The 24,911-nt window shown below is 48.1% G+C and overlaps 1 protein-coding gene across 2 annotated transcripts in view; it reads right to left on the bottom strand.

Annotated features, from left to right (window-relative positions):
- The window catches only part of SFMBT2 (Scm like with four mbt domains 2), a 192,331-nt gene that overhangs the window by 149,065 nt on the left and 18,355 nt on the right, over nucleotides 1-24,911 (bottom strand). For both annotated transcript variants that reach the window (XM_048836655.2, XM_048836656.2), the window contains exon 2: nucleotides 16,489-16,646. In XM_048836655.2, the coding sequence (XP_048692612.2) occupies nucleotides 16,489-16,594 (106 nt within the window). In that variant the 5' untranslated portion in view covers nucleotides 16,595-16,646. The remainder of the gene's footprint in view (nucleotides 1-16,488; nucleotides 16,647-24,911) is intronic.

Here is a 24,911-nt window from a genome sequence, read left to right as displayed (position 1 = left end):
TTGGGCTGCATTAGTAGGAGTGTTGCCAGCAGACTGAGGGAAGTGATTACTCCCCTCTATTTGGCACTGGTGAGGCCACATCTGGAGTATTGCGTCCAGTTTTGGGGCCCCCCACTACAGAAGGGATGTGGACAAATTGGAGAGAGCCCAGCAGAGGGCAACAAAAATGTTAAGGGTCTAGGGCACATGACTTATGAGGAGAGGCTGAGGGAACTGGGCTTATTTAGTCTGCAGAAGACAAGTGGCGGGGGGGCGGGAGGGGCAGGATTTGATAGCAGCCTTCAACTACCTGAAGGGGGGTTCCAAAGAAGATGGAGCTTGGCTGTTCTCAGTGGTGGAAGATGACAGAACAAGGAGTAATGGTCTCAAGCTGCAGTGGGGGCAGGTCTAAGTTGAATATCAGGAAAAACTATTTCACGAGGAGGGTGGTGAAGCACTGGAATGGGTTACCTAGGGAGGTGGTGGAATCTCCATCCTTAGAGGTTTTTAAGGCCTGGCTTGACAAAGCCCTGGCTGGGATGATTTAGTTAGGGTTGGTCCTGCTTTGAGCAGGGGGGATTGGACTAGATGACTCTTCCAACTCTAATCTTCTATGATTCTGCCTCATCTGCACTGCTTCAACCTGGTGTAACTACACAGGTGTAAATCAGGAATAACTCAATTGAAGAGATTTCTGATAATAGGTGGCTCTTCAGTCTAGCAGGAAAAGGCATGACAGGATCCAATGGCCGAAAGCTGAAGCTAGACAAATTCAGATGAGAAAGTAAGGAGCAAACTTTTTTCCCACCAACAGTGGAGGGTAATGAACCATTGGACCAACTTATCTAAGAGCATGAGGAATCTTCAGCACTCAAGACTGGATATCTTCCTAAAAGAGATGCTACAGCCCAAACAAAAGTGATGGGCTAGAGGCAGAGATTACTGGGTGAGGTTCCATTACCTGTGTTATGCAGGAGGTCAGGGTGGATGACGATAGTGGTCTCTTCTAGCCTTGAAATCTATGACTCTATGGTCACATCTACACAAACACTTACTGTGCGGCAAGCTGGGATATAAATCTACATTGCTCAAAGTCACATGTCAGTGACAGAGCTAGGAATTTAACGCAGATCTCCTTTACCAAAGGGGTCACTAGACTGAGCTAAGAAATCAGGCTCTGTTTGCATTCAGAAGTAAGATGGGTGCAGTAAAGTGACAAACATAAAAAGCACCTGTTTTAAAAATCCAAATGAAAAGGGCAAGACTGAGCCAGATAGAGTGTTGGAGGGCCGGGAACCCAAGCAGTTATCGCACCAGACCTCCGGCTGTCATCAGGGCGGTAGAGGTGCCTTGTTCCTGACCCTAAGCTAGGAATCTTCTGGTCTCCACCTGCATCTGGGTGACAGCCCTTAAGGGGTTGTGGTAGGGAGACCCAGGCACTCTTTCTCCACCATGTCCCAGCCCAGGGCCCTGTGGGAAGTAACACTGCCAAGGTCCTCCCTGCAGAGAGTCTAAGTCTGCTGTTCTGGGCCACTTCCTACCTATAGATCCCTTCAGTTTGGGGCAAGGTCCCTATAGTCCAAACAGTCAGTTACTTTAAAAAAAAAAAAAAAAAGCCCAAAGGAGCAGGGTGTAGCTGGAGCTGCTGGTTCTCAAGGGGGTGGTGGCTGGAGAAGTCTCTTCCTGTGGGCCTTCGTGGTCCCCGTCTCAGGCTCAACCTTCTGACTGGCTTCCCAGAGAAGGATTCCTCTTTCCTGCAGCCTGTCCAGCACCTTTACCTGGGATCCTGGAGCAGGCTCAGCAGGCCAAGAGGGTGGGAGCTAACTGGGCTCAGTATTGCCTTTTAATGCCTTTGGGTCCAGGCTGGGTTTGTATACCCCATCACATTGAGATGGAGAGCCTCCAGGGGCTGAGCACCCCTCCTGCTGCAGAGACCTCAGGCTTTTGCTCTCAGTCATACCATTTCATTCTGACACAGCAGAAGGCTGATTTCTCTACAGACTTTATCAGGAAATTACTTTTACTGTGTCTGTAAAAATAACATCAGGGAACCCGTTTATCATGGGCTCAGTGTCTTGTTTTGCTCAGTTTTATTACAGAGAAATGGAAGGGACTAAAAATTCCCCAAAACCTCTTGTATTTTTTCTGTTTCTTTTCTGGAGTTCTGCAAAAGCATTAGCTGTGACCACAGTCAGCTTGCCTAGGGGTTAGGCCAGGAACAGAGAGTCAGGACGTTCTATTCCCAACTCAATCAGTGATTTACTGTGTGCCCATGGGCAAGTCACGTAACCTTTTCCTGTGCCTGGGTTTCCAAATCAATTTTTGCTGATCTCTATCAAATGGTTCAAATCCCTCGGATTGAAAGGAGCTATATAAATGAAAAGTATTTAATAATATTGGAATTATTATTATTCTAAAGAGTGGTTTTCACAAAGTCATACCATCTACCAGTACTCAAGTCCTGTATTCCAACGGCAAAAACCTCGCTCCTGAAGTCACTGGCAAAACTCCCATTCATTTCAAGGGGCAGGGGCGGGGTGGTGTCAAGATTTCACCCCAGGGTGTTCGCTGGGTGATGGCTAATTTTATGATATGCTTACACTGGTGGGTTCCAGTTATTGATCCTTTTGCTCTATGCTCTTTTTCGGTGAAACCGTCACACTTGTCTACACATTTCATGTATCTGTGGGCCTGGGTATGCAAACAAAATAAATAGTAATCAGCTACTACCATCGTAATGGTTTTAAAGTGCTCTGGGATCATCAGTTGATAAGTGCCATAGAAATTAAAAGTACTTCAATAAAACTGCAGTCATCCAGGACTTCACTGTCAATATTATAGACCGTGTGACTACGGGAAAAACCTCAGAGTGATAAAAGAACCCGGATCCTTTGTTCTGAAAGCCCAAATTCCCTACCAACCAATCTGTCGGAGAATTCCCTTTAAGAGTCTATGGCACACAGCTAAGCAGTTCTGATACTATCCTGTATCTATTCCTATGTTCTAGCTAGTTATGTTTTTTATCAATGAAAGAACATAAGAACAGCCATACTGGGTCAGACTAAAGGTCCATCTAGCCCAGTATCCTGTCTTCCGACAGCAGCCAATGCCAGATGCCCCAAAGGGAACGAACAGGACAGGCAATCACCAAGTGATCCATCCCCTGCGGCCCACTCCCAGCCTCTGGCAAACAAACAGAGGTTACAGATACCATCCGTGCCCATCTTGGCTAACAGCCATTGATGGACCTGTCCTCCATGAATTTATCTAGTTCTCTTTTGAACCCTGTTATAGTCTTGGCCTTCCACAACATCCTCTGGCAAAGCATTCCACAGGCTGACTGTGTGTCCTGTGAAGAAATACTTCCTTTTGTTTGTTTTAAAACTGGTGCCTATTACTTTTATTTGGTGACCTCTAGTTCTTGTGTTATGAGAAGGAGTAAATAACACTTCCTTGTTTACTTTCTCCATACCAGTCATGATTTTATAGACCTCTATCATATCCCCCCTTTTTCGTCTCTTTTTCAAGCTGAAGAGTCCCAGTCTTATTAATCTCTCCTCACATAGAAGCCTTTCCATACCCCTAATCATTTTTGTTGCCCTTTTCTGAACCTTTTCCAATTCCAATATGTCTTTTATGAGATGGGGCAACCACATCTGCACACAGTATTCAAGATGTGGGCATACCATGGATTTATATAGAGGCAATATGATATTTTCTGTCTTATTATCTACCCCTTTCTTAATGATTCCCAACATTCTGTTAGGTTTTTTGACTGCCACTGCACACTGAGTGGATGTTTTCAGAGAACTATCCATAATGACTCTAAGATCTCTTTCTTGAGTGGTAACAGCTAATTTAGACCCCATCATTTTATATGTATAGTTGGGATTATGTTTTCCAAAGTGCATTACTTTGCATTTATCACCATTGAATTTCATCTGCCATTTTGTTGCCCAGTCACCCAGTTTTGTGAGATCACTCTGTAACTCTTCGCAGTCTGCTTTGGACTTAAAAGATCTGATTTGGATTCCAGTCTGGAAATAGAAAACCGAGGGAAGGCTGTGCCAGCATTTAGGGCACTAGTCTAGGACTTGAGAGACCTTGCTTCAAGCCCCTGCTCTGTCACAGGCTCCTTGTGTGATCTTGGGTAAGTCACTAAGCCTCAGTTCCACATCTGTAAAATGGGGATAAGAGTACATCACAAGGGTGTCATGAGGATAGATACATTAAAGGTAGTGAGGCATTCAGATCCTATGGTGATCGGAGCCACATAAGTACCTTACTTAGACAGATAACCCAGTTCCTCATCTGTAAAATGATCTGAATTTAAACTTATGTGATGATTTTGCATGTAATAGCCAGCAAGCACTCAGAAGCCAGATTGAATGGTGAGAGGAGAGAGCACTTTGATTATCTTCATAAGCACTCACATGAAACTGACTGTTCAGGTTTCTGGAAACGACTAGTCCATGCTCAGAGAATTTAATACACACATTAGCATAGTACCTCCCCTTCTTGTAATCTGCTACCTGTCCTTAGAAGAGCGGGGAAGGGAAGGTGATGTTTCTATTCATTGCATGGGTTGTCTGTGTGCATACTTAAGGACAGTGGTTCTATACCAGGACTCCTTGCTACATCCCTCCCCTCTATTCTGGTCCCATCTAGCCAGGATCTTCTCCACCCCACTATCACCACCTCTCCGTTAACAATATGGGAAGGGAAGCATCTCATGTCACCAAGCTTGAAAAGAGATGCTTTGGAATTCAATAAAATTCACTGATTAGCCAGGATCACAGATGTGGACAACAACAACATGGCCCATGGTTGCTCAGGACTTCCAAGTTATCATCCCTACCCAGCCCAGCAGGTTGCTTGGAACTTCACGACAGCAACAAGCTGAGAAATAATACTTCTGTGGAGTCCAAGAGCTGCTCCAGAATGCAGTAAGTATTAGGTATATTCCCCTATGCAGTGCTCACCCCCTTGACTCTTCTCTACATCCCTCTCCTCTCTCCCCCGGTCCCATCTAGCCAGGATCTTTCTGGCCCCTCCTCCCCACTGTCACCACCAACACCTGTGCTATGCTCAAATACATTTCTGCCTCCTGTTACCCTTCCCAGTAATGTGCACTTAACAAGCGGTGCTGCCTTCCCCCTTGCTTGTGGTTCTGGTAAAGCCTTTTAGCTTAAACGGGGGAACAACTGAATTCCTGTCCCCGGAGCCCTCTACCCTATGAGCATGCAGGATTTCTCACAGGCTAAGGAACGGAATATAGTGGGAGCCGCTTGTTAAACTCTTGGCAGCTCATCACTGAAAACTGGTTTCTCAGACATCTGCACCAGTGTTTCCTCAAACTGTGAGGCCTGTTTCTCCCCAAGGGAAACTGAGGCAAGGGCCGGGAAAGTGAGCAAAACAACAAGACTGTTTTTCCTCTCCTGACTGAAGTGTTGTCACAACGGACTCAACTAAAACCAGGGCCAGCGACTGCATGAGGAATGGAAATACCTACTGTAAGGCCTGCTTACTACACAGGAAAGGATCCGGCTGGGAAGAATCATAGAAATATAGGGCCGGAAAGGATCTCGAGTGGTCATCTACTCCATCCTCCCTCACTGAGGCTGCACAAATGAACCTACACCATCCTTGATAGGTGTTTGTCCAACCTGTTCTTCAAACCTCCAATGATGGGGGATTCTACAGCCACTCTTGGTGACCTATTCCAGTGCTTAACTACCTGCAGATTAAACCCATTGCTTCTTGCCCTACCGTCAGCAAACATGGAGAATAATTGAGCACCCCACTCTTTATAACAGCCCTTAGCCTATCTGAAGACTTATCAGGTCCCCCCTCATTCTTCTTTTCTCAAAACTAGAATGCCCAGTTTTGTCAACCTTTCCTTACAGATCAGGTTTTCTAAATCTTTTATCATTTTTATTGCTCTTCTCTGGACTCTCTCTAATTGGGCCACAACTTTCTTAAAGTGGGACGCCCTTAACTGGACACAATAATCTATCTGAGACTTCAACCGTGCCAAGGAGAGTAGAATAATTACTTCTGGTGCCTTACATATGGACACTCCTGTTTCTACACCCCAGAATAGCAGCTTTTTTTCACAACTGCATCATATTCTTGGCTCGTATTCAATTTGGTATCCACTGTAACCCCAAGATCCTTTTCTGCAGTACTACTCACTAGCCAGTCATTCCCCATTTTGTAGCTGTGTATTTGATCTTTCCTTCCTAAGTGCAGTACATTGCACTTGTCTTTACTGAATTTCATCTTGTTGATTTCAAACCAATTCTCCAATTTGTGAAGTATGAACTGAATTTTAATCCTGTCCACCAAAATGCCTGCGACCAGCATGGTATCATCCACAGATTTTATAAATTCTTTTATCCATTATCCAAATTATTAATGAAAAATATTGAATAGTATCAGACCCAGGACTGACCCCTGTGGGACTCCACTTGGTGGGTCATCCCAGTTTGACAGCAAACCGTTGATAACTACTCATTGGCCTTTCAACCAGTTGTGCATCCATCTTATAGTAATTTCATCTAAACCACATTTCCCTAGTTTGCTTATGAAAATGTCATGGGAGACGGTGTCAAAAGCCTTACTGAAATCAAGATATATCCGATCTACTGCTTCTGCCCCATACAGTATGCCAGTAACCCTGTCAAAGAAGAAAATTAGGTTGGCTTGCCATGATTTGTTCTTGACAAGTCCATACTGGCTATTTCTTATCACTCTATTATGCTCTACATGCTTACAAATTGATTGTTTGATCGTTTGCTCCATTATCTTTTCAGGAATTGAGGTTAGGCTGACTGGTCTATAATTCCCTGGGTCCTCCTTTCCTCCCCCAACCCTGTTGAAGATGGGTATTAAGTTTGCCCTTGACGAGCCCTCTGGAACCTCACCCATCCTCCATGAGTTCTCAGAGATAATCCCTAAAGTTCAGAGATTGCTTCTGCTAGTTCCCTAAATCCCTAGGGTAAATTTCGTCAGGCTCTGCCAACCTGAATACATCTAATTTATCGAAATATTCTTCAACCTGTTCTTTCCCTGTTCTGGCTTACACTCCTTCCACCTTGATAATATTAATTGTGTTACACATCTGGTCACAATCAACCTTTTTAGTGAACACAGCAGCAAAATAGGTATTGAACACCTCAGCTTTCTTGGAGTCTTCCATTAGCTCATCTTCCCTGCTAAGTAGTGAACCTACACTTCCATTCATCTTTCTCTTGCTCAAAATGTATTTGTAGAACCTCTTCTTACTGCCTTATGCCCCTTGCTAGCTGTATCTCATTTTGTGCCTTAGCTTTTCCGATTTTGTCCCTATGTGCATGCGCTATTCTTTTATACTCATCTTTAACAATCTGTCCATGTTTCTACTTTTTGTAGGGCTCCTTTTTGATTTTCAGGTCCTTAAAGAGCTCCTGAGGGAGCCATATTGGTATCCATCGCTTTGGTAAAGAAAGCCAAAGCCCTCCTGTTGACATCATCTGTACAGCCATGCATTCTTCTCCAAGATGTATCTGTCCCTGCCTGGACTCTTACCTTCAGCAGGCACAATGGACGAGAACACATCCTGCACCCCCAACTCTTTAACCCTCGCTCCCAGAACTCACTGCTCATCCGCCTGGGTCATACCTGGCAGTATCATTGGATGAGCAGCATGGGGTAGTGGTCAGAGGGACAGATGAACCTCAGCAACCTTTCCATGATGTCTCGGATGCAGGCTCCAGGAAAGCAGCATGCCTCCTAGGAGGTCAGGTCAGGTGGGCAGATGGATGCCTCCATCCCCCTCAGAAGTGAGTCCACCACCCTACATCTTCTCCCCTTGGGTGCATTGGCAGTGAGTCTCCCAGTCATGGGAGAAGGTGGCTCCTCTTCCCCAACCATTGGGATTTGCTCTTTTCTCCTGTTGCCAATAGCGCATACTGGTTCTTCACCTTGTTGGACAGGGGACCTGGGAACATCCTGCTCACATAGGCTTCCTAAAGCCAGCATTTCCCTGCACTTCTCATTCCGGGAATCCTTCCACCTGGGGATGCTGCATTTCCCTAACTCCCTACCCTGGGCACTGGGGGAGATCAAAGCTGAATGTGGATCCCTGGAAGATACAGGCACAGTCCCCAGGCACCCCCCCACTCCCTGTGCCTACCCCACAAGGGACTGATCTTTTCCTTCCAGCTTTCCCTGCATCTTGCCCTCCAACAGCGACATGGCTTTTCATTGACTCATGGTTCCACTAAGCCAGGACCCTTAAAGGCTTTAATCTGCCCATCTCTGTTTCTTAGAGGAGGAACACAAGAGCAATGTTCGGGGAAAACTTGGTCTACCACCATCATCTAGAGAGTTAATTGGCTTGTCCTATATCGCAGGAGTGCTTCACATGAGGAGCAGCATCACTGTTCACTCTACCTTCCTGTCCCACTGTTTTAAATAACGGTCACTATCACATGGAGACAGGCCCAATTCTCCTCTCACTCTGCTTTGGTAAATCACAACTAACATTCTGAAGCCCCTGCAATAACACCAGTGTCTCCTCACGCGCATCACTTCTAGTCAGGACCCCCGTCTACTCTCGGGTCCTGATTTCCCACTGCTTCACCCCTTGTGCAGTCGTTTACACCTGTGCAAAGCTGTGGTAACCTACTACCCCTGCTGTGAATGACTGGAGGATTCCGGCTTCAAGGCACTGCACTACCCAGTGGAAAAGGTTTTCTCCTAAGATTTCTCACCATGGCTATCGTGAGCATAGTGGTACTCTAGTGGTACCAATGGTTGCAGGGCATGTGTATTATTATTTGTATTGTGTTCATGCCCAGAAACCCCAGTTATGGATCGTTGCTTCATTGTGCTATGTGCTGTACAAAGAGGATTCCTGCCCCAAAGAGTTTATAAACCCTGCTCCGAGCAGGCCTAGGCAACATAATGTTCAAAACATATGGGGCCGCTGGCACCTTGCCTAGGCTGGCACTGCTGTTACCATCACCAATGGTGGCAGAAACTTTAGAAACAAAACACCAAGAGGGCCTAATGTTCATTAACATTTCTCTGGCAGTGCAAAGGGGCCTCCAAGCAGGTGTTAAACAAGCAGCTGCCAGAAGGGTGTAAAGGGACCTTGGAACCTGATTCTCATTTACACTATGTGCTGACAAGGCCAAAGAGCTCAAGTTCCTAGAGTCCACTGGGGACACCTGAAAAGGCATTGGCTCCCAAAGGTACAAGCGGACAGACGGCGTCAGAAAAGTCAGCGTGTCTGCAGAAGACCTCCTGGTTATGATTTTCACTCCAACAGGTGACCAAAAGGAGGAGAAATCTAGGTAAAGCTCCATGCGCGGCATCCAGCCCTTCACACACAAGTGCCTGTGACTGACTGCAGTGAGATGGTGTCTGCGTGTTGCTGGAACTCTCTGGTAGAACTGGGAAGAGCCTCGTGAGGAAGGAGAATGGGGAGGGCTGAGCACAAGCGATGTAGAGCAGTTGGAAGCAGGGCGTTAGTGGGCGCAGCAAATAACAGTAGGAATGTGACACTGTAGGCTACCCTTCAAGGGTAGTGGGATCGAATGGTAAGCCCACTCCATCATGTGACAAAGCCCTTTAAGAGTACGAAAGGTCCAACTATATATATATATATATATACACACACACACACACACACACACACACGAAGACCTAGGAGATACTGGGAGAGACGAAACAGTCTCTGAAGTAAGAGGTGTTCACAAGAAAATCCTGTTACTATTTCTTTAAGGGCCCAGAGCCAGGATCCTGCAGAGGGGGTGGGGCAAGGTTTCCCTTCCCCACCCCAACCAATGGGGAACGAGCTGGGAGAAGAGGACCAGCATAAATGCAGCCTCCTCCCACATAGCATGGCAGACACCAGGAGACATCAGAAGGGAAAGGCTGGCCTGGTGAGGACCCTGAAGCCTGATGGCTAATTAGGAAAAGGGGCCAGCTAAGGGAGAAGCTGGCAAAAGCCTCGCAACTGGTTAACCCATAACCCAACTCCAAACAGGAGAGCAGGGGACTCCTATTTAAGGACACCATTTTGAAGGACAAGCTCCAGCTCCAAGAAGGTTGCTGGGGGAGTCTCCTGGAACAGGACAAGAAGTTCAGAGGCCCAGAGAAGGGCAGGAAATGCTTCAAGTGCTTGATTTTGTTGGTAGTTCTGAGCTCTACTGAAGGGCCTGGGGGAAGTCCTGAGACCTGCTACTCTGGAGAGAAGAGTGTGATTTTTTTTTTTCGTTCACTCCCATGGTGAGTTGGAAGGACTTTGCTGTTGGCCCAGGAGAAGCCGATGGAAGGGACTTCAAAGTGGCCAGCTTGAAGTCTGACCATTTACAGCTAGACTTGGACACCCCAGAATTGGACTGAACTTTTAAGTGACTTGGCCGGAGAGCTAGGCCTCAGAAGGCCCAGACAGAGATGGACAACAGGAAGAGATGACCAAGGGGAGGCATGACTACCCCACACCTACCCACAAGGGGACATGCCGGAGTGACCACTGCCATCACAAGGAGCAGTTGCCACTCTCAGTCTCCATCCCAGATCTGGCACAATTCACAGTGATAAAAAAAAAAATCGTTCTCAACTGACTGCTGTTTGGGGTTCGGGTGTCCAAGAAGCTTCTTTCATAACTGGCAATCCCCGAGAAAGTGCTCTGTGGAGGCTGAACTCCCTTCTCCCCCTGCAGAATGAGGATGGGGCACAAGGACCCAAGGCCGAACCAGGGACCTCCAGAGCTGAAAGGCTAAATCTCTACAGCTTGAGCTAAGACCCATATCCTCTGTGGAGTGGGCATAGGAAATGGGGAGACACATAACACATACTGAATAGTGGCTTACATACCTCTTCTGAACAGAAGCACGTCCCAAACATTTGCGGCCCAAAGCAGTTCACATCCCAAACAAGCTGCCACATACAACAACTGCCATCTTAGCCAAAGTTGGAGACCACCAGAGCTATAAACATGAATTTGCGCTAAAGAGCCAGGCTGTGTACATGGGGACTAGATTCATATTCTCTACTGCCCAGTGGGTTATGCGTGTGTGGCTGCAACCTGTGTTCTGTGAATACACAGAGAACTTCCATCTCCGGGGCTGATGACCTAGTGCCTTTCATGATGAACCTTTAATTCACTTCCTTTTACAAGGTATCAAATGAGATCTTCTGGGTCATGGACGAAGTAGTGGGAAGCAGAATGCCTCCAAAGTGACAAATCTATTCAGTTCAGATGTCACTGCCCATTTACAGTGGCCTTGGATTCCTGCCATGAAAACTGAGGTGAAACACCAAAAAAACGCCAAACAAACAAGGGCCTAATATCAGCTTTCTAAAGAGCAAAATGAAATCCCTGTTGCCCATGGAAGTAGAAAAATGACCGGATGTTGTGGATGTGAATGTTGATGGTCAGGAGACAGAAACCTTGAGTGACTGAATTCCTAGAATGCTGTGTATGGACAAGGGACAGCCTGAAAAGAGGCAAAGAGGGGATCAAATAAATCACTTGAGGAAGAGCAACGGGTCAAATTTGAAACACAAAGAAAAGCAGTTTGAAACTATTCAGTAGCCTCCAAAGAGCTCAGGAGCCCAATCCTGCCAGTTCCCCAGGGCTTCCTGCAAGGTGCTGTGCCATGTTAGAAGCTCCCAGCATCATGCCTTTAGAACAGGGGCGGGCAAACTTTTTGGCCTGAGGGCCACATCAGGTTTCCGAAATTGTACGGAGGGCCGGTTAGGGGAGGCTGTGCCTCCCCAAACAGCCAGGTATGGCCTGGCCCCTGCCCCCTATCCGACCCCCTTCCCCTGCTTCTCTCCACCTGACAGCCCCCCTGGGATTCCTGCCCCATCCAACCCTCTCCCCCTGGGGACCATCCAGCCCACCCAGCTCTCAATCCCCTAACCCTAACTGCCCCATCAACGTCCTGACTGCCCCCACCAGGACCCCTGCCCCATCCAACCACCCCTTCTCCTTGACCGCCCCTGGACACCCCGTCCCTAACTTCCCCCCGCCGCCCCATCCAACCCCACTCTCCTTCCTGACTACCCCCCCCAGCACACCTGCTCCCACTCAAGCCCCATTCCCCACACTCTGACCGCCCCAACCCCTATCCACACCCCCAGCCCCTGACCACCCCCCAAACAACCCCCAAACTCACCTGCCCTCTATCCAGTCCCCCCCTCGCCCTCTTACCGCGCTGCCTGAAGCACCGGTGGCTGGTGGCATGGCTGCACCAGGACAGGCAGCCGCGCCGCACAGAGTAGCAGGTCAGGCCAGGCTCTGCACCTGCGCTGGCCCAGGAGCTCGCAGCTCCGCTACCCACAGCATTACGCCGGCGGTGCAGTGAGCGGACGCTGCGGGGGAGGGGGGAAAAGCAGGGAAGAGGCCGGGGGGCGAGCCTCACAGGCCAGGAGCTCAGGGGCCGGACAGGATGGTCCCATGGGCCGGATGTGGCCCACAGGCCGTAGTTTGCCCTCCTCAGCCTTAGGATCTTATTCTCCAGAGTGCTGTACACCCACAACTAGGGGGAGTGGAGGGGCATGGTCCCAGGCAGATTGAAGCCCTCGGAGAGCTTATCTTTGACGCAAGCATTGTAGCAGAAGCCAGATGCTTTGGAGATGATATGCAAAGAAGATGCGTGAGCGAGATGAGTTCAAAACCTAGCGAAATAACCCATCCACTGCAGCCTCAAAGCTTAGAGAACAGTGAGGCTTTCACTTTTAAACAGAAGTTGGATGCATAAAGAAAAGGCTTCCGAGGTTTTTCAGATGTGATTAAAAAAAATAAAGTTACGACTGGCAAATCTGTTTGAGTTCCTTTCAAATATAACGCAGAGCTATCGATTCTTTTCTTCAAGAGGTTTATCAGGAAGGTGAACAACAGAACACTAACAGCATGGTCTGAAAGAAGAGATCGAATAAGTCCTGAAAAAAGTATCGAAGGGGATTTTAAAAGCATTTACCATTGGTCTAACTCTGCTTTTCTTGAAGCCAATGGAATTTTAATCATTGACTTCAAAGGGAGCGATGGTTAAATGTCCATTGGCTTCATGGGAGAAGAGTTAGGCCAACACTGAGCACACCTGAAATTCCTCCCCTAATTCTTACAATGTACAGGGGGGGCGGGCAAACTTTTTGGCCTGAAAGCCACATCAGGTTTCTGAAATTGTATGGAGGGCCAGTTAGGGGAGGCTGTGCCTTTTCTGTCCTGGCCGCCACTCCCTATCTGACCCCGCTCCCCTGCTTCTCGTCCCCTGACAGCCCCCCCTGGACTCCTGCCCCATCCACCACCACCATTCCCTGATGGCCCACCGGGGATCCCTGCCCCATCCACCCCCCTGCTCTCAGTCCCCTGACTGCCCCCAGACCCCCCACCCCTAACTGCTTGCGGCCGCCCCATCCAACCCCCCTCTCCTTCCTGACTGCCCCCACCAGGACCCCTGCCCCATCCAACCACCCCTTCTCCTTGACTGCTCCCGGACACCCCGCCCCTAACTTCCCCCCGCCACCCCATCCAACCCCATTCACCTTCCTGACTGCCCCCCCCGGGACCCCTGCTCCCATTCAACCCCCCATTCCCCACCCTCTGACCACCTCGACCCCCATCCACACCCCCGGCCCCTGACCATTCCCCGACCGCCACCGCCCCCTTATCGCACTGCCTGGAGCACCAGTGGCTGGCAGCGCAGCTGCACCAGGACAGGCAGCCACGCCGTGCAGCACAGAGCACCGGGTCAGGCCTGGCTCTGCAACTGCCCTGCCCCGGAGCTCGCAGCTCCGCCGCCCACAGCATTATGCCGGCGGCGCAGTAAGCGGAGGCTGCAGGGGAGGGCGAACAGCAGGGGAGGGTCCGGGGGCGAGCCTCACGGGCCAGGAGCTCAGGGGCCGGACAGGACGGTCCCGCAGGCCGCAGTTTGCCCACCTCTGAGGTACAGCCTCGGGGGAATGGTCATTTCATTCAGCAGGAGCGCAAGGAGAGTGCGGAACCTTTGGGGCCAGATTTGCAGAATTCTCGGCCCGCAACAGCCCGTACTGAGACCACTCAAGATTCTCAGTGCAAGCTCGCGGGGCACGGAGCTCAGCTGAAAATCTGACCCTCCATCTGACATTTATAACTCAGTATCATTTTATCATCCGTCAGCCTCATGGAAACGTCCGATTGTTGGGAAAAGGATTTAGTGTTATCAGCCACAGGACGAATACGACAATGTAAGACACACATATCAATCTGTTTGCAGAAGGCGAGCTGTACAACGCTGGTTGTTATTTATTGTGTGGATTACAGAAGCCCCAGGATTACCATCAGCTGAGCCCCAGTGTGTTAGGCACTACGTAAACCAGTGGTGTGCAAACTTTTCTAGTCGCACCCCCCCACCCCCTGTAATGGATTCTGTCCATGCCTCCCCCTGCCTATTATCGCGCAGCCAAGCCTTCCTCAGCAGCGGAGCTTGGGCTGAAGGCAGAGCTGGGGATGGGGGAGGAGCTAGGGCTAGAGGCGGAGCTGGTCTGGGGGGCAGAGAGGGAATGAGGGCAAAGCTGGGCTGGCAGAGTGGGGGGCGGAGTGGGGCGGATCTTGCCTGGAAGTGGAGCTGGGCTTGGAGGCAGAGTAGGACTGGGAGCTGAACAGGGCTGGAGGCACGGCACTCCCTTCCTGCCTTTCCGTGTGCTTTCTCCCCCCCCCCCAGCCCCAACGTTCCTCCGTGCCCCCTACAGTTTGGGGTCCACTGATATAAACACATAGTTTTACTATGGGTATGTTTACATTACAACCAAAGGTGTGACTTCAGCATGTGTAGACACACCTGAACTAGCTTGTATCTAGCTAACCCAAGTAACAACAGCAGCTAAGCCTCGGCAGCATGAGGCCGGGACCCAGAGTATTTACTTGACTGGCTAAGCCCCTGCTGCTGCTGCCACACCACTGCTTTTTTTATTTGAGCTATCAAAATCAAAGCTAGCTCTGAGTACGTCTACACATGCTGCAGTCACACCTCTGACTACAGTGTGGACATATCCACAACCCCTGCCCTGCAGAGCTTTCAGCCTGAACAGGGCGGGAGAAAAGGATACAACATGCAAGCAAAACACAGGGAATTGAGACACTAGCTGGTAGCGACTGACCAAGGTCATAGAGAAGAACCAGTGGCAGAGCTGGCAACTGAACCCAGGAGTCCTGAGTCCCTTAATAGCAAGACCATCATCACTCCTAAGAAACAGCCTTCATCGTCCCAAGTTTGGAAAAAGAGAGCGATATAAACAATTGTACTAATAGTTCTGTGACCGTGTATTAAATCGTTCAGGATGATTCACCACTGTGCAGAGAGCCAGAACGAAGTCTATGTGCCACTTAAACCTTATTTTGAGTAGTCAAGTGGAACTGAAATGCTGCACAGACCACATGCTGGTGCTCTGCACACGCTGGAGTTTCACCCCAAATGAGGCTGTATTCACAGATTCTGAGCTCACTTTGCAAAGCTTAATGAAAGATACTTATAGAGAATTGAATCGAATCTGTAAGGCTAAGATTATGTCACCGAGGTCGGGGAAGACACGAACTCTGTGACTTCCAGAGACCGCCATGACATTTTCCGCTTCAGCCCCAGTGCAGTGGGGCTGGAGCTGTAAGCTCCCGCAGTCAGGGGCCTCCACAGATCTCAGCCAACACCAGGGGACCTGGAGCTCTGAGCCACCACGGGTGTCGGGGGGACCCCTGCAGCCACAGGAGGACCCCAGAACTCCAAGCCACTGCAGACAGCCGGGGGGACCCCGGAACTGTCAGCCACGGTGGCGACAGGTCCTGGATGCCACCTCTCCCATCCTATAGCAGGTCTTGGGCTCTCATCCCCCGGTCAGACCCATTTTATCACAGATATTTTTAATAAAAGTCATGGACAGGTCACGGGCTCCAACAAATTTTTGTTTATTGCCTATGACATGTCCCTGACTTTTACTACAAGTAACTATGACAAAATATTAACCTTATCTATAAGTCCTTGTGCCTCACTCATCATCATAGTCTACGAGCAACCTTCCAGTAGTGCATTAGACAACACGACTATTGGTCACATGACCACTGGTCACACGTTTGTTCTCTCATCTTCTCCCCAGGAAGAGAAGCGCATGCAGTAGAGATACACCCCTTAGCACCATATGAGGAATGTGTTGCAAGCTCTGGTAGCTGGGATGTTTTTTGTGGGGAAAAAAAAATCTCAATTAAAACACACAAGACAAAAAAAATGTCTAAAAAACGTTGATCAATCTAGCTGAACCAAATACAGGAAAAACTTCCAAACATATTTTTAAAATTTTGCTTTTCTTCCCCCAACATTTACAAAGGGTTGAAAAAACAAAGGAAACATTTGGTCAAAAGTTTTGCCGGTTTTTCCCCAAATCTTCAAATGTTGAATTTTGAAAAATTTCAACTTGCACGAGAAAATCTGTTTTATTGACTTAACCTTTAAAGTGAAACTGACGTGGAAAACAAGAGCTCACCTGAATCAAACTGTTCTCTGTTCCCATTGGCTGGACTCTGACCCTTCTCCTGGGATAGATGTTGAGTCTCTTGCATGGCGGAAATCAAAGACGTCCTAGTTTCCATTGCTCACAATGAAATGTCTTCCTTTCCTAATTCATCATGTAACAAAAATTTCCTGCAGGACAGTAAAAGAGAATAAATGAGCGGCCTATTTTGACCAAGTAAACACATTTCCCTAGCTCTTCTTAAAGATCCTCTTTTGAGTCACCTTGCATTTTGATTGTTGTAATTAATCTATGTACTTCTATGGCTTTTATCATTACAATATCAGAGCAACAGTGAATTTATCCTTTGAGATGGGGATGATTATACTTCTCTATTTACAGATGAGTAACGGAGATTAAGGTCCAATCCAAAATCCACTGAAATCAATGGGATTCTTTCATTGATTTCAAAGGGCTTTTCATCAGTCTATTTGGTGACTTGTTCAAGGTTATATAGGGAGTCTATGGCTGAACTAGGAATTGGACTCAGACCTTAACCACAAAACCCATCGTTCCACTGCTACATCTCTAATCTGCTCCCAAAGTTCTTCTGTATACTTGACCTTAACAGGGCCAAGTGCGGAAAATCCGCATGGTCTAGTGCTGAGAGTAACGGGCTGTAAATCCGGACGCCTGGGTTCTTTTAAACCAAACTGCCACTGTGATGCTGAGCCGTGGCTCTGTCCCCTCACAATGCACCATCGAGTGCAGCTCAGCCAACCAGCTGATCTAAGCCAGTGATAAATCACTACAGCCCTGGAGCAAGTAGAATGCAGGGAAGAATTTTGTGACACAGAGGGGTTTCTCTGAGTCACCAGGCCTACCAGGGATGATGCATCTTGCACATCACCCTCTGCTCAGGGCTGTGCCTTAGAGGTACAATCTAGCACTTGGACTGTAAACTCTTTGGGACAGAGGCTGTCTGATTATAGGTTTGTACAGAGCCCAGCAGAGTTGGACTTTGACCCTGATGGGAACTTTTGGGCATCACTGGAATACAAATAGTAAATAATAATAGATTGTTGTTGGGGAAATGTCCTTATTGGCTTCTTTATCTATAAAGCGCCTAGTACACTTTGGGCATTAATATATATGTATATATGATCATTTCTCCACTTCATCTTTATTTCTCCTGACATGCAACTTGTTAATGAATGAGCTGCATTATACACCATGGCTATTTCAAACTCAGCTAACCTCAGAACATGTATATCTGTCATCCCCAGTGTACATTCTCTTTAAATTAACTATGAAACTAGAAGCGATCAGTCCATTGGAAGTCAAAAAACACTAATCCTTCAATAGAGAAGCGCTAGAATATTTCTGTAAATATAATTAATAAGAAATAGGATAAGTATCAGCTTTTTCCACGAAACTTATTTCGAGGGGAGGGAGAAAATGGTAGTTAAAGCTTTTACTTTTCCCTTGGTAGGTTCAGATATTTCTACATTCACCCTAACCAGACAGTAAGGGAAGGTAATCTGGGATTGGAAAAGCGATCAATTTAAAAGGTACCAAACCAATCATTTTAAATAGAACTCCAGGGTAACAATATAAATACGAAGCAGAGATAAATTATTCAGTAGTATCGTTAAATCTTGAGAAGTTCCCCATTATTTTGACAAGATAAAGATATGAGTTAATGTGAAGTTTAAGGCGTCTGCTCAGACAGTGGTAGTGTTTATACTGGCACATAGCAAATAACAGTTTCTGTTAAAAGAAATGTTGTTAAGGAACGTTAGGCTCTGATCCGTTAGAAGGACTCATCTGCATCCCAACCAAGTCAGCAGAGTTCTGCATCACTGGATACGACTGCAGAATTGGCTTAAGCTTTTATAAATAAGAGATGTTGAACAAAGCAACAGAGGAAGAAAAATGTTTTCACTATTATGGGGGGGGTTTTTTTGTTTTTTGTTTTTTTAAAACATGTCAGTAAAAACAGTCTTGATCTGGATTTAAACAGGCGTTGTGGCAGCTATGGGAGGAAGAAATCTGGTCCAAAACCCACTGAAATCAATGGGAGACTTTCCACTGAATGCGCTTCGGAGCAGGTCCAAGAAACAGAAAGTGAAAAGTCCATGACACTGCTGAGTGTATTTTCATTGTCCAAGAGGAACAAAATGAACAGAGGCAAAGTAAATGGTCACCAGCGGCAAAGTTTGGATATGAACTTCCCTACATTCTGGAGAGGTGGACACAGCATTTTTGTTTTGGGCTCATCAGGTCAACACATATAAATGGTCAAGAGAAATTCAAAGGGATTTTGTTTAAACGTAGTCTTTACGTTACTAAGGAACACAGTTTTAAAAAAATAAAAGATGATACTGTGCCATGTACCTCGAAGAAGATGCTTGTAAAGTGTGACCCGGTAATAGTCTATGGCCAATCTTTTCTTGTTGGGAATGGTTACAAGATTACAATTTATTACAAAAGAACATTTAAAACATCTTCCCAGTATGATCTGAAAATAAGCCCAAACTCTAAAATTTTCTATTCAGCGAACCAAAGATGCTCAGGTATTGCTCTGAGCATTCGCGTTTACATAACTGGCTTTCAGTGAAAGCTGACTGTCGCGGGGTGGGGCTGAAAGGGTTTGAAACCAGCCCTGGAAGAGGGCTGAGGCTGCGAGAGGACTGCTGCTGAGGAAAGCAGCAAGCCTCCGCTGATTGGGGAAGCAGCCACAGCTGGGCCACGCCTCAATCAGGGTGCAGCTGGGCCCTATAAAAGGCTGTGAGCCAGGCCCTCAGGCAGCTTCTCTCTGACTGTAGAGAGGGAAGGACCTGGCTGCCTGGGGACTGAGCAAGCTACCCAAGTAGCTTAGAGCTGGGGGAAGGCAAAAGGAGCTGGGGAGCTCCTGTCTGGAAACCCCCACAGGCTGCAGGGCCTAAACAGGTTCTGGAGCTGTGAAGGTGCAGTAGGTCCTAACCCCCCCCCCTTGCCTATGATGACTGGCTCTTTCCTGCAGTCTGCCCCAGGGAGCAGGGGCTAAATGATGACTGGCAGTAGCTGCTGAGGCAAGGTGGGATTAGGGGGTTGGGGGTTCCTTGGGGAAGGGAGACCCTGGAAGTGGGGGGATACTGCTGGGGTAGAACCCCCCCCCCTCTCAGATAAAGGGGCACTGGGGGTTGGGGAGGGACCCAAGCGCCAGTAACGGTAGGACACTGGCAGAGGGCGTTCTGGAGCTGGTAAAAAGAGCTAATTCCCGGACAGCCAGCAGGAGGCGCCGCTGGGTGAGTCTTGCGCATTACACTGACTTAGGCTGTTTGTTAATAAACAGAGAAATTATTTGGATCACAACAGCACCTAGAGGCTCCAACCAAGATCAGGGACACATTGCACTAGGCACAATGGGATTAAAAAAAACCGAAACACAGTACCTTCCCTAACGAGCTGACAATCTAGACCGACAAGACAAAGAGGGTATGTCTACGCCCAGGCCAGCCGACCCGAGATGGGGGGGGAAGCAGCACAGAAACTTGCCCAATGTCACACCGCAGGTCAGTGGTAGAACCCGGGTCGCCCTAGTCCAGTGCCCTATATACTGACCACACGGCTTCATGGTGATTGCTGTTATTGTTATTATTTAGATTTATTAATACTTGTTCCTGGATAGAAGAGAGAAACACAACCCCTGCCCTGAAGGCAATCTAAAGCCCAAATTCTTCAAAGTGACGTGCAACGTCAAGACCCCCGAACCCTTGCAAAGCTGAAGTCAAAGAAATTTTGCACAGCTCCAGGGGTCCAGCAGTGCAGAGCTGAGTCCATGATCAGGGTTAAATTGTAGATATGATGCTCCAAGTAGCAAACAGCAGGGAATGGACAGGTTTGGAAAGACAATGATAAGATCACTCACTGATTCTATCTAGGTACTCGTATGACACACACCCCCAATAATATCTATGCACATCTCAGTGATTCAGTTAAAGAGGAGATTCATAGGTAATAAAGCTGCTAACAAACTAGCCTGTTCCATCTTCCCCGTTGGAAGGGCCCTCTGTGGGACCTGGGTTTTAGGAAGTAGGGAATACTGCTGTAGAGGTCTAGCTGTCCCACACCCCATGGGGAGGCCGAGACCCGCATGTGAAGGGCATGATTTAATTAGTCTGACAAAAACACATGCCCTTATTCTTCAGTGTTCCCAACGCTTGCAATCTTTGGCATTATGATTGATGCCCCAGCTCCTGGAGTGATGGGAATAAGTGAAAATCTCAGCTTTCATTTAACTAACAAACAAACAAACAACCCTTAGCGTTGCAGAGAAAATGTGACTCAAGCACCCCATAAAAATAAAAAAAACAGAAGAAAAAAAAATCAAGGTTTTTAAACCTGATGATTTTGGCGGGGAGGCCTCTCTCCTAATTTTTGGCCGGTGCAGTTGGCAATACGGATTCTTCAACAGCTCAAAGTCAATGAGACATTTCCCCTCCTAGCTCATGCTTAATTTGGCATCTAATCCCATTCACAGGCAGCAAAAGAAATCGAATAAAAAATAATCTATTCCCCTTGGTTGTTTCTTCCCACTGCCAGCAGACCTGCAACTGCACTTTTGCCTCTAATCTCTTGCGTTGTAGTCTCTATAAATATTGGCTCTTTGCATAAAACAAGACAGCACCTAGAATTTCACCATTTTAAATTCCTCCTTTTGTCAACTCCAGCTCATTTGTCCTTTTTTATCATCCACATAGGGCAGGGTTCTCCTCTCAGATCCCCAAATGTGACTCCCTTCACTCCTCACGCAGGTTCCTCATTCCCCCACGTTCCTTTGGTGACAGCCTCTCCTTGATCCTTTAAAATTATTTACATCAAAATGCAGAACCACGGAACAGAGGTCACAGAAAGGGTCCTTCACAGTGGAGAAAAGAATTCTACAGCATGGTAAGCTTCCTGCAGGAGTCATTTCTGGGGGTCACTGTCACATCAGCGTACCCCTCAACTGGGCCTTGGGCGGCTTGAGAAGTAACACTCCCACTGACTTCACAAGAACCTGGTTACTCTGGCAACTGACAGGGACCTTACAGGGGATGGAACCAGCCCCCACCCCCAATAATATCCCTGTTCAGGGGGGTCTCCCCAGCTAATGTAAAGACTTTATGCCAGCCTTGCTCCCAGGTCCTGGTGTAGGGGGCTGATCAGGGGCATGCCAGGAGAGGTAGACAGTGAGTCAGGGATGGATCGGGGGCATGGTCAGATGGCTGCTCTCTCTGCAGAGGGCTATTGGAAACGGAGCACACATTACAGGGAGCACAAAGACAACTTACTGCCCCCTTTTCCTTTCTCCCTGCCAAACCCTGTTTTGCCTCAAGTGCGTGAACAGAGGAACTGAGTTTCAAACCCTTGGATTTCTAATCCCATCATGTTTTTCGGTGTGGGGGAGGGGTGGAATTGAACCTTGGAAAATGGTACCACCTATCATATGGAAAACAAAATTGCATCCACCAGCTGTAGTTTCGGTTCATGCCCATATCGAAAGCTGTGATTTATAATCTGTAAATTTTAGATGTAACCTTGACAGCCTTTAAACCTTTCAAACTCCAAGTGCTAAAGCTCCATTTCAAAGCGAGAGAGGAAACTGCTTTGGACTAGTTGGCCAAACAATTAGGTAACTGAAATTACAAGTGACAGCCCTCCAGGGACAAAGAGGCAGAAAAGGCCATCCAGCACAGGACTATGCAGGCATACCTTTTTAAATGCCACTGCAGAGCTGTACGGTCATGCCAGCTGACTCCTGCTCTCCTGCCATTCCAGAATACATCCTCCTATGACTTCACAGCTACCATGGACCTCACTGCTCTATGGAACTAGTCTAGAAGGCCTCCAAACTACACGTGGCAGGGCTTTTTAGCCTTAGGCACAATGAGAGCAGCTGTGGTTGAGTAGCCTAAGCACACGACTGGAAGTGGGTTTGAGTCCTGACTCTACCACTGACTTGCCATGGGACTTGGTGCAATTCATTAAACCACTATGTGCCTCAGTTTCCCCATCTGTAACATGGGGATAATGATGCTCTCCTATCTTTATAAAGCCATTTAGAACAAGTGGAAAGGGATGTAAGTGCAAAGTCATTACCTTGAAAGATTTTATATTCCAAAAGTCATTACGATGTATGAAAACCACTCTGGTGGCCGTGATGAGATGGAGAATTCTGTGGTTTGACAGCAGGACAGGAACGGCTCTGAATTTTCCTGGATGGTGTCACAGGCTGAGCTGGCCTTTTAACATTGGGCTGGGTCTCAGCCCCAGCGGTACCAGCTTTAGGGTCACATGCCAGGGACAGCATGTGACGAAGACAGACCTGCTGGGAGCCACCAGGCCGGGAGGGAATTTTTAGGAGAGGCAGGAGTTAGGCTGCGTGGCCCACAAGGGAACAATACCACACCACAGACTGCTTCTGACACTTGCCTCAGAATAACTTGATTAAACCAAAAGCCTTGGCAAGATACCATAATACCACCTCGCTCTTAAGCGCTTTTCACTAGTCGAGCTCAAAGTGCTTTACAGCAGAGTACCCCAATCCTCATTTTACACAGGGGGAAACTGTGGCACATAGAGGTGAAGAGATTTACCCAAGGGCATCCAGGAGACTCGCCGCAGAGCAAGGAGCATACCCCTGGTCTCCTGAGCCCCAGTTCAGTGTGCTCACCATGAGGCCATACAGCCTCCTACAAAAAAATAAAGTTTTTGCTCTGCCCTGCATGGGCTACAATTCTCACAGGCTTTTTCCCTCTCACTTCTCTCAGCCCTTGTGGGACCCTGTCCTGACCCAGGAGTCTCTACTCCCTGTAGTGCTCCTGCTGGTCTTTATAAGGACCAGGTGCTCCTCAGGCAATCAGCCAGCCTCACAGCCTTCACTGGGAGGCAGCTGTTTAGTCATAGGTGGGGCTGGGCCCCATCTCTCCTTAAAGGAGCCAGTCACCCCGTGACAGACTGGTGCTATTAATTATGTGGCTTTATGGAGCTCTTGGACATGGCAGTTTCGACGGCTAAGTGCAGGTACACAATGGGCTTGTGGATCATGCACAGAAGTACCATGTTCTGCTAGACATGCTAAAATACTATCTGGACTAGACATGCTAAAACAACGAAGTGCAGTCCGCATGGCTGCTGGCCTCAGTGAGGAGGCGGTGTTGTGTTGGGCGGGATGGGAGCTCCAAATGTGCAACAGGACACAGCAGATCCCAGAATGTAATGCTCCTTCAGTTAAGTTCCGTTGTGATCAAAACAGCCTAGCCCGCGTAAATGGCAGGGTGCAATGCTTCATCCATAGGTCAGCACGCTCAGATACAGGAGAGGGCAGCTCCCAAAGTGCAGTGCTCTGCTGTGACCCAAACAGCCTAGCTGGGAGAGAGGGCAGCTCCCAGTACGCAATGCTCCTTACTGATCCAAGCCGTGTGTCCCACAGAGAGAGCAGGTTCCAGCAGAGGATACTTGATCATGACACAAGCCTCCTAGTCCACGCAGATGACGGCTCTCAGGAGGCATCCTTGCCCTGTGAACTGAGTGACAGGGCAGGATGCAGCATGCAGTGGTCTGTCAGGGTCTAAGCAACCTGCTCCACAGATCTGGCAGATCGTACACAGCGCCACAGCCAGCCCCTTGGAGACCCCAAGTCCTCACATGTAACGTGACAGCTTGAGCAGAGCAGCCTGGTTCAGAGACAACAGGCTTGTTCTAGCACAAAATCCACAGGACCCTTTCCAAGCGCCCTGGAAAGCTTTCAGCGCTACACGGCACTGAAACTGGTTGCTTGTGAGCAGCAAGCTGCTCAGCTCGAGATGGCACCTTGCATGCTCGAATTTGTCTTCTCTGCTAGTGGCACATCACAGCAAGTGCAATCAGCTGCGTTTTGTGAAGATCAGGTGTTTCCCCCCCTCCACTGGCTGGGGTCAAGGGACCCATGTTCCCTTTGCAGTCTCAAAGGGCATGTCCGCACTGCACACTAAGCCCAGGCTCTGACTCAGCTTTGAGCCCAAGCCCCACTTCTGTGCGCACACAAATCAGTCTGACTCAGGTCAGCAAGCACCCAAGGCCCTGGTCCTAGGACTTCCTAGCGGGGTAGGTCAGAGCCTGAGTCCCGCTGCGGATGCAGTTCAAGCCACAGACCTCAGTCAGAAGGTCTGCGTAGTGCAATATGGACACGTTAGCATAGCTGAGACACCCAGGTCCAGCAATTGTAAATGCTGGTTTACAATGCAGTAAAGATGCTCGAGCACCAAGTCCACAAGCCCAGATCCCACACACCTGGGCTTTATGCATCCGATGAAGTGAGCTGTAGCTCATGAAAGCTGATGCTCAAATAAATTGGTTCGTCTCTAAGGTGCTACAAGTACTCCTTTTCTTTTTGCGAATACAGACTAACACGGCTGCTACTCTGAAACCTGTGGACATACCCTAAGTCT

The sequence above is a fragment of the Caretta caretta genome, chromosome 1 (genome assembly GCF_965140235.1).
Source record: "Caretta caretta isolate rCarCar2 chromosome 1, rCarCar1.hap1, whole genome shotgun sequence".
Taxonomy (NCBI): Eukaryota; Metazoa; Chordata; order Testudines; family Cheloniidae; genus Caretta; species Caretta caretta.
The sequence above is the reverse complement of the archived record's forward strand: the minus strand, read 5'-3'. Positions and strand labels throughout refer to the sequence as shown.